Source organism: Lathyrus oleraceus, chromosome 4 (assembly GCF_024323335.1).
Source record: "Lathyrus oleraceus cultivar Zhongwan6 chromosome 4, CAAS_Psat_ZW6_1.0, whole genome shotgun sequence".
NCBI classification, from domain to species: domain Eukaryota; kingdom Viridiplantae; phylum Streptophyta; class Magnoliopsida; order Fabales; family Fabaceae; genus Lathyrus; species Lathyrus oleraceus.
Window position 1 is genome coordinate 151,633,009 of NC_066582.1, and position 11,114 is coordinate 151,644,122.

The 11,114-nt window shown below is 33.8% G+C and overlaps 1 protein-coding gene across 1 annotated transcript; it reads left to right on the forward strand.

Moving 5' to 3' along the window:
* The first annotated feature begins 642 nt into the window (after positions 1 to 642).
* LOC127074235 (non-specific lipid-transfer protein A) lies at positions 643 to 1,292 on the forward strand. Its single transcript, XM_051015538.1, has 2 exons — positions 643 to 1,053; positions 1,141 to 1,292. The coding sequence occupies exons 1-2, from the start codon at positions 716 to 718 to the stop codon at positions 1,148 to 1,150; spliced, it is 348 nt and encodes a 115-aa protein (XP_050871495.1). The 5' UTR covers positions 643 to 715; the 3' UTR covers positions 1,151 to 1,292.
* The last annotated feature ends 9,822 nt before the right edge of the window (positions 1,293 to 11,114 follow it).

Consider the following 11,114-nt stretch of genomic DNA (forward strand, 5'->3'; position numbering starts at 1 on the left):
AAGTTCTATGAACTTTCTTGCCCTAAAGACTTTCCCAGGTTATAAGCACCTTGTGCAACTTGTGTCATATTCGATAATGACCATCCCAATTAAGAAACAATGCGCCATTTGCATAGACAAAGGTTCGCTCATATAGCAAAGGACAAAATACATAAACATATTATTAATATATTATAGAAAATCATAAATTTTATTTAAAATAAAATAATTAAAAATTTTATGTGCTTTAATAGTGAATACTTGGTTTCTTGTTACTTACGTATATGTGGAAGCAAATTGATTTGTCCATATTTTTATTTTATCACATAGTTTTTGAATATTGATTTGTCCATATTTTTATTTTATCACATAGTTTTTGAATTTTGATGACGCTAAAATTTATTTTCGTCTCAAGTATATAAATATTTATTAAGCTATGGTGTGTCATACTTTGTGTTTGTTGATGAAAAATAGTACAAAATATTAATAGATATGCAAGTTTGAAAGTTTTTCTCACTTATCCAAAATTAGAATGCCAATATAGTGAAGTATCGACAACACACAAAAGCATTCCAAAGAATAAAACCAAATTACTAATTTTTAAAGTGATAGAAATTACATTCTATAATATATTTTATCCTTGATACTATCCCACATCTTGAGCTATATATATACCCCACCTTTGAATCTTGATATCATACATTGAAACACAAGTAAATAAGTGTGAAAAAACAAGATGAAGAATTTGAGTATGATTCTGACATTTCTAGTTCTATTTCTCCTCAGTATGGAGAAAGTGCATGGTTTTGATTGTGGAGCAGCAGAGACATCTTTATTATCTTGTAAGCCATTTCTCATCGGTCAGGATAATAAGCCACCAACTAGTTGTTGCCTTGGCGTTAGATTTATAGAATCATCAGCACCCACTGTTGAAGAACGTCGTGCCGCATGTGAATGCCTAAAAAGATTGGCTAATCAAATCTCTAACTTTAGAGATGATTTAGCTGCCTCACTTCCCGAACTTTGCGGTGTTCACTTAGGTTATACTATAAGTAGACACATGGATTGCAATAAGTAAGTTTTCAATATTTCTTTCTTTAATATATATTTACTATTACTTAGAATTAATATTCATATTATTTTTTGTCTTTTGTTTCACAGCATTCCTTGAACAAAATGGAGAAATAATAAACTAAACAGGGTCCACACTCAGTTGTTCTTATATAAATAATACAACCCTTTGTAATATGTTCTATGATGGTGTAAAATATAAAAATTGATGTTAATAAATATATGATATTTATCTTTACTTATCTTTCTGCATTCTTTTTAATTATAGAGACTAACCCATGTATAAAAAGTTAGACATTTTTTTTATAAAAAGGAAAAAAAATTAAATAATCCACCTTATAATATATTTATTTTCATATATTTATTTTGGTAATAAGGTTCTAATCAAGGTTAATGCTTAAAAAAGTGATTTTATAAAAAGGAAAACAAAATTAATTAATCTAGATATTTATTTTGGTAAAAAGTTTCTAATCAAGGTTAATGCATGAGATTTATGATTTGATTGAAATTTGTATTTGTCTAGATATTTAAGACCTTTTAATGGACCCATTATTTCAATCAGTATTGTCGACTTCAAATCCAAGGGTGCTAGCCTATTTCTATTTATGGAGGGCTTATTCGAACTTGTTTTAAGGTCCCTATGTTGTTCACTATTTTAGGAGCACTCTTCAGGGTCTAGGCGAGACTCCAACTTAGAGGGTCAGTCTGACACATAGTCACCCAAACACAAGAATGGTAAGAGCGGATTTCTTTTGAGAGAAGAACCTAGATATTACATTGTCTCCCAAAAATGAGGCATGTGTGAGAAAAGTATTTGAATGAAGAACCTTGATATCACACAGACCCTCAAGTACGATGTGTGTAGGGGCGAAGTAGTTTGTTTAGGATGACCTTCTCATTGATCAGACTCCTTCCATTGTGCAAGGTTAGAGGAATGACCGATACCCTCTTAATATTGTGGTATGGGATATTCTCAGTCATTCCCTTTCTATTTTCAGCTCTAGGTTTTGTTGAAATAAGTGAGACTAAGAGACATTTAAATTAAACCGTGTGTTGAATAATACAACGGAAGATGATTTTTATAGGAAAAAATACAGACCGTGGTACTAATTACATAAATATTGCTACTACGAAAAATACATATCATAACGGTTGGAAAAGAAATACAATCACGTCTGACTAACCGTTGCGAGGTAGGGTGTGATTGTATGTATGATGATTTCCACCATGGGTCTTGGACCGTTGTGATAAGCTGGGTAGCGTGCTATATCTCACGACGGTCAAGATAATCAATTGTTGTAATATAAAACAAATGATCATGATTTCGAAACCCAAGGAATATATGGTTAATAATATTATGCGTGATATCTATAACAATTGTTGATTTAAAATTACTGTGATTAAATACTTTTTATTTTTATTTTTATTTCTATATATTATAGATCTTTATTTGTTGTTTTACCATTATGTTAAAAATATATATATAATGGTTAATTTGATATTTTGTAAATAATTAGCTCTCTCTCTCTCTCTCTCTATATATATATATATATATATATATATATATATATATATAGAGAGAGAGAGAGAGAGAGAGCGAGAGAGAGAGAGAGCGAGCTAAATATTTACAAAATATCAAATTAACCATTATAAATACTAACTCCTCCTTTTTCAACTAACACATTAAAAATAATCGCCCAATATCTACGAACTTCGTATAAGTCTTCGAAAGACAAAGGTGTCTTATCGTTAAATGCTTACATAAACAAGTGAAAAAAAATTGAATATAACGTGATTTGAGCTATAATAGAAAATTAATATGTTATTGAAAATATTTCATGACATTAGACAAGGTAGCTAGCTAGCTCTGGGTAATGTGATTAAAAGATATCACCACGATTATTTTAGAAAACCATTGTGATACATCACAATGGGATTTTTAAAAACCGTGGTGATATAATATTGACATTGCTGATATTTTTTTTTAAAAATGTCATATTTAAAGTATTACAATTTGAAAAAAAAATAGAAAATCTTTCAAAACGGTTAGTCAAAATAACTATAGTGAACTATCCTTCTTTAATTAAATAAAAGTGAAAGGCGGTGGTAAAATCTGAAGAAATCACGAAATAGTAGGTGCTAAGAGTCGAACTCATAAAACGTCAAACTATATTACCATGGTTGTTTGAGAAAACTGTGGTAATAAATTAAAAATGTTTAATTAAAAAATAAAAAATTATATAGGCGCATGAATTTAGAGATATCACCACACTCCTTCGAAAGACCGTTGTAAAGGTGGCGTTGTTATATCTACTTTTGTAGTAGTGTATCCTACTCTATTCTAGATTATACTAGGGAGTATTCTCTTCGTGTGTGTGTGTGTATATATATATATATATATATATATATATATATATATATATATATATATATATATATATATATATATATATATATATATATATATATATATATATATATATATATATATATATATATATATATATATATATATATATATATATATATATATATATATATATATATATATATATATATATATATATATATATATATATATATATATATATCAACACTCCCCCTCAAGCTTGAGCATATAAGTCAAATGCATCAAGCTTGTTACATATATAGTTGGTTCTGGGACTTCGCAGGGATTTTGTAAACACATATGTCAATTGATCATTAGAGTTGACAACGCTTGTGACGATGTCACCTGACTCGATCTTCTCTCTGACAAAGTAACGGTCTATCTCAATATGTTTGGTCCTCTTGGAAGACTAGATTTGAAGCAATGTGCAATTCAACTTGATTATCATAAATAAGTGTCATTGGTCTTGCTTCTTCAATTTAAAGTTCCTTGAGCAACTGTTTTAACCAAATAAGTTCACATGTTGCCATTGTCATGACTCTATACTCTTCCTCGACGCTTGATCTTGCAACTATATTTTGTTTCTCACTTTTTTAGGATATAAGGTTTCCTCTAATAAGTACATAATACCCATAGGTGAATCGTTTATCCATGGGTGATCCTGCCCAATCAGCATCGGGGTATTCAACTATCTGAGTATATCCTTTATCTTCATATATGAGACCTTTTCCTAGAGCACATTTGATGTATCTCAGAATCTGGATAACAGCTTCCACGTGTTCTTGACAAAGGGAATTTAAGATTTGGCTTATCACACTAACTGCAAATAAATGACTGGACGAGTGACTATGAGATAATTCAACTTTCCAACTAATCTCCTATATTTTCCTAGGTCAGATAAAGGCTCCCCTCATTGGGTAGAAGTTTGAAACTTTGATCCATAAAAGTATCAACTGGTTTGGCATTCAACAACCATATTCTTCCTCTTCAAGATCACCATGTAAAAAGGCATTTTTGATGTCAAGTATATAAAGAGGTCAATGTTGAATGGCTAGAAGAAGTTTGACATATGCCATCTTAGCTACAGGCGAGAAGGTATCACTATAATCTAACCCAAAAATCTGAGTGTATCCTTTGGCTGCCAAGCGAGCTTTAAGTTGACCGATCTAACCATCTTATCCAACCTTCACTATATAAAGCCAACGACAACCTACTAAAGATTTCCCAGGGGATAGAGGAACTAGTTCCCAAGTACCACTACTTTGAAGAGCACACATTTCATGAATCATTGCTTTCCTCCACTTAGGGTGAGATAATGTTTCACTTGGAGTTTTAGGAAGAGAAATAGAAGACAAAGAAGACAAACAAGTATATTGCAAAGGGGATACACGAAGATAACATAAATCAATATAATATGGAGAATGATTTCGTGTTTGACGTATACCTTTTCAAAGGGTAATAGGTGTTGGTGTAAGCCCTAGAGGCCAATACTTTTGGTACTTGTATCGAATTATTTATTAATAATAAAAGGATTTTTCTTTATTATGTTTGTTTAATAAAGTCCCTAGAATAGCTAGTTCGTTTAATTTATCAAGTGTGACTTAATCATGAGCTCCCATTAAACATAAGGGTAATATTCTTAAAGTATTCGTAGTCGAACTTTGTTGTGAAGTAGAATAACATTAAAGCATTAAGACTATTATGTATATAGACTAATGATCACATCTCACGGATGATGGATAAGGAGTTATCAAGTCTTAAGCATAAGTATGAATATTAAGAGTAATATTTATACTGGATTGACCCGCTATGAGAATACTATATAGATCGTTATGCAAAGTGTCATAAGTTATTCTCATGGTGATAATGGTGTATACCACCCTTTGACCTGAAATCACTATGGACCCTAGATGTAGAGTCGAGTGCCTTATTGTAGGTCAAATATTATCCGTAACTAGATGACCATAAAGACAGTTGATGGGTACTCCACGAAGCATGTTGAGGGACATGAGTGACCTAGATGGAATTTGCCCATTCTGCATAACAGGATAAATGTCTACGGGTCCAATATTAAACTGGATAAGGATGACATGGTCTATGCTTTATGTTCAATATAGAGATAAGGGAAAAAGGGTAATTGTACGCATAAGTATTATCACAAAAGGATTTGTCATATCACATGACATTTTCGTGTTTTCGATAGCAGTGGTGTGTTGCTAGATACCGCTCATTGTTTATTATGTTAAATACGTGATTTAATATAATTACCGATGTCGTGAGAACCTACAGGGTCACACACAAAAGGACAGATTGAAGAGAGATAGAGTAAATAAGGAACATTGTAAGGTACAGTGCACTTAAGTGAATTGTAGAACATCGTAAGGTACAGTGCACTTAAGTAGAATATGAAATATGGTAAGGTACCACGTGCTTAAGTGATTTTGGTATATCATAAGATATGGGCCACATACACTTAAGTGGGCTTTTTAGCTTACAACCCACATAAGTGGTTCTATAAATAGAACCCTTGTGCAGAAGCATTTGTTCATATGAAATTTCGTTTCTCTCTCTCTCTCTCTCTCTCTCTCACTCAAAGCCTTCATTCGTAGCAGCTAGCGCTGAGATTGAAGGAATTCGTCCATGTGGACTGAGTAGAGGCGTTGTCACCATTCAATGTTCGTGATCTCTCCTTAGATCTGCATCAAAGGTTTCAATCGCCACAAGCGGTAATGATTATATCACTGATGATGCCCATTCGTAAGGATCGCTGATGGAGAAATTTTAAATTCAGCTGCGTTTTGGATCACTATTCTCCTTCAGTGGTATCAGAGCCACTTACGAAACCATGCATCTGATAGCTATTTATTTTCTGTATTTTCTGTATTAATACGATTAAAAGATGGAATGAATCAAAGGCTAAACGAGTAATTAAATTTGGCATCATGTATGTACGATTTGGATGATTGATGTTAACTATGCTTCAGAATCCGATGTTAGTATGGTGAAGCAGCGATACATCGATCGTCCATAGGTTACACAATTGAGATCGATCAAGTTATATATATGATATAAGTAATTATGATGCAAAATACGGTATATATGATATATTTTTTCTGTTTCATTCATTCAAACACTTAATGGTTGTTTTCCTTTGAGCGATCAATGGTCATTTGCTTCTTGATCCGACATTAGTATGGTGAAGCAATGATATGTCGATCAATCATACTGAATTAACGATCGAGGTGTGTTTGACGGTATGATATTGCTGCATTAGGGTTCATGACGGTACAAGGGTTGTGCTGTCAAAGAGTTATGGGATTAGGTTTGTGACTGCGCAAGAGTTGTGCTTTAAGGTATCAAGTGTTGATGTGAAAAACAACGTAGATTTCAAATGAATTGTTCATTAAAATTTTATGTCGGGGCGCTGCCCCTGCAACTCTGCATGGAGTGATCTGTTGTCGAAATTTAATTTGGTTTATTTAATTAACAAAATTTAAATTAATAATAATGTATTTATTATTATTGTCTTGTGGTGATCGGTTATGACCTTAGTTTTCCTTTATTTTGTTTTGATATTTTAAAATACGACATGCGTGTCGTGCCTCTCTTTTAATCTCTTAATGTAACTTCTTTTCTCATCTCACTCCCTCGTATGTAAAACGAGTTTCTTTTATGTAATGTACTGTTATGAAGAAAGAGAAGAAAACAATATCAAAGGAGGACAACTTTGAAGATCTTGCTTGGAGAACCTTATATCGTTATTAGGTTAGCTTAGGTTCTCTCATTGGCTTGGGAGAACAATTATGATAGGGGCCATAACTGTTTCATTTTGTATGTATGTTGATGCATGTGAATGTATGTTGATGCATGTGAGAGACGATTTATATGATAAATAAGCCAGTGAGATCAAAATAATTGCAAATTCCCTCAAATTAAATATAAAGTTTGTGCTTTCCAAGTTTTAGCACTCATCAAGACTAGTATCGAATAATGTAGGTTTCGCCTACGCGAGGTGCATATTCTATATTAGTAAGGTGCGATGGGATGATTGTAATATCCAATTGCTAAAACAATGGGTCAAACTTTATATATGTTTAGAAGCAAGAGTTGGAAATGATCCATGTGATGGATTGGAATAAGGAGTTATTCACCCAACTAAAATATTCGAGAGTTGTATTAGATACAATTGGATGGAGTTCCTATCTAAATAACCTAGTTTTGTATAATACGCCTACGCGGACTTAAAACAAAGTGAAATGTGGATCTCGACCCACTAGAAAACCTTCCAGCGGTATTTTCCGAATCAATTGGTGAGGGTCATTTGTTTTGAGTAAAATAGTGGGAGCATATTTAATTAAAGGCCTAATTAAATATGTTATTGATACTTATATTTTCATTATTTTCATGTAGATTACCATGATGACAAACAACTCTAATAATATTTTGAGCTCAATCCTTGATAAGGAAAAATTGTCTGGGACAAATTTTCTGGATTGACACTAAAACCTAAGGATTGTCCTCAAACATGATAGAAAGTTGTATGTCTTGGAGAAACCTGTTCCTGAAGAGGAACCTCCTAGTTCTGCACCTAAGGCAGAAAGATATGCTTATAAGAAGCATGTCGATGATGCCAATGAAACTGCTTGCCTTGTGCTAGCTACCATGAACTCAAAGTTGCAAAAGCAACATGAGAACATGGCAGTGTTCGATATGATCGAACACCTGAAGATGCTCTATCAAGAGAAAGCAAGGTATGAAAGGTTTTAAGTTTAAAAAGCCATTTTTCAAGGCAAGTTAGCTACGGGAGCCCTTGTAGGTCCATGTGTGCTCAAGATGATTGGGTATATGGAGAACCTTGAGAGGTTGGGTTTTCCCCTCGGAAAGGAACTTGCGACTGATTTGATCTTGCAATTGTTGCTAGATAAATTCAGTCAATTTATCCTTAATTTAAATATGAATGATATGGACAAATCTCTTCCTGAACTGCTAGCCATATTAAGAACTGCTGAGCAGAATCTGAAGTCAAAAGGGAAGTCCATTCTGATGATCGGAAATGGAAAGAGACAGAACAAAAGACCCACCAAGCAGGGTGATAAAGGGAAAGGTAAGGAAATTGCCAAACCCAAACCCACTGTTCCTGCCTTGAAGCCTAGTGGAGGAATAGCAAAGGAAGGCACCTGCTTCCATTGTGGTAAAACCGGACACTGGAAGAGAAACTGGCCAAAGTACCTAGAAGATAAGAAGAATGGAGTAGAGACTTCAACTTCAGGTATTTTTGTTATTGAAATTAATTTATCTACTTCTACATCATGGGTATTAGATACTGGATGCGGTTCACACATTTATACCAATGTGCAGGGGCTAAAAAGGAGTAGAGATTTGGCAAAAGGTGAAGTTGACCTACGAGTTGACAATGGAGCAAAGGTTGCTGCTTTAGCCATGGGAACTTATTTATTGACTTTACCTACTGGTTTAATAATTCAGTTAGAGAATTGTTATTATGTACCTGCAATTAGCAGGAATATTATTTTTGTTTCTTGTTTAGAAAAATTTGGTCTTTCATTTATAATAAAGAAAAATTGTTGCTCCATTTATTTGAATGATATATTCTATGCTACTGCGCAAATGAACAATGGACTATGTGTCCTTGATCTTGAAATTCCTATTTATAATATTAATACTAAAAGGATGAAACCTAATGAGTTAAATCCAACTTACCTTTGGCATTGTCGATTAGGCCACATAAATGAGAAACATATTTCCAAACTCCATAAAGATGGACTCTTGGACTCTTTTGATTATGAATCATATGAGACATGCAGATCTTGTTTAATTGGAAAGATGACAAAGTCTCCATCCATAGGAAAAGGTGAAAGAGCTAATGATCTTTTGGCCCTCATACATACTGATGTATGTGGACCATTGAACATACCAGCCAGAGGAGGTTTTCAGTACTTCATCACATTTATTGATGATTTCAATAGATATGGTTATGTGTATTTAATGAAACACAAATCAAAGTCCTTGGAAAAGTTCAAGGAATTCAAGAATGAAGTACAAAACCAAATAGGTAAGAATATTAAAACTCTTCGATCAGATCGAGGTGGTGAGTATTTAAGCCTAGAGTTTGATGACCATCTGAAAGAGTGTGGGATCCTATCCGAACTTACTCCTCATGGAACACCCCAATGGAACGGTGCATCTAATAGAAGAAATCGAACCTTCTTAGACATGGTCTAATCCATGATGAGTCACGCCAATCTTCCAAACTCATTTTGGGGATATGCACTATTGACAGCAGCTTACACACTTAACCGTGTTCCATCAAAAAAGGTTGAGAAGACACCATATGAGATATGGAGTGGTAAGAAACCACATATGTCTTACATGAAGATTTAAGGTTGCGAAGTTTATGTGAAATGACAAATTTCAACTAAGCTTGAGACCAAATCTGACAAATGCTTATTTGTGGGATATCCTAAAGAAACAAGAGGGTATTACTTCTACAATCTTTCTGAGGGCAAAGTGTTTGTCGCTCGAACTGGAGTTTTCCTAGAAAAGGATTTTATTTCCAAAGGAATCAGTGGGAGGAAAGTAGAGCTTGAAGAAATTCAAGAATCACAAAGCCTTGATACACCTATGGAGGAATTAGAGTAGGAAACACAAGTAGTTGTGGAAGAGCAACCTGCTCAAGTAGAACAAGACCAACGTGGGTCAAGCAGGATACGTCACCTGCCTGAGAGATATGGATATCTCATAACTGATCATGGTAATGTATTACTCATGGATCAAGATGAGCTTGTGACGTACCAAGAGGCCATAACTGGTCCCAAATCTGAGAAGTGGCTAGAAGCCATGAAATCTGAAATGGATTCCATGTACGCAAACCAAGTTTGCACCTTGGTAGAGCCTTCTGTAGAAGTTAACCCTATAGGATGCAAGTGGGTCTTCAAAAACAAGACTGACATGGATGGTAAGGTACATACCTATAAGGCAAGACTGGTTGCAAAAGAATATAAACAAATTCATGGGGTTGACTATGATGAAAACTTTTTACCAGTTGCAATGCTTAAATATGTTCGGATTTTACTTGCTATCATTGCATATCATGATTATGAAATATGGAAGATGGATCTCAAAACCGATTTCCTTAATGGGAATCTTCTTGAGGATGTGTACATGACACAGCCTGAAGGATTTGACATACCAAAAGAAGCCCAAAAGATATGCAAGTTACAAAGATCAATCTATGGATTGAAGCAAGCTTCCAGAAGCTGGAATATTTGTTTTGATGAAACAGTAAAACAATATGGATTCATCAAGAATGAAGATGAGCCTTATGTCTACAAGAAGGTTAGTGGGAGCATGATCGTCTTCCTGGCATTATTTGTAGATGATATATTACTCATTGGATACGATGTCCCTACCCTACAATAAGTAAAGTCTTAGTTGGGTAAATGCTTTTCTATGAAGGACCTAGGTGAAGCAGCCTATATATTAGGAATCAGGATCTATAGAGATAGATGATAAATATTGTTTGGCCTAAGTCAAAGTACATACATAGACAAAGTACTGAAATGCTTTAATAAGCATGATTCCAAGAAAGGATTCATACCTATGTAACATGGCATGTGTCTATCAAAATAACAATCCCCTTCAACTAAGGAAGAAAGGG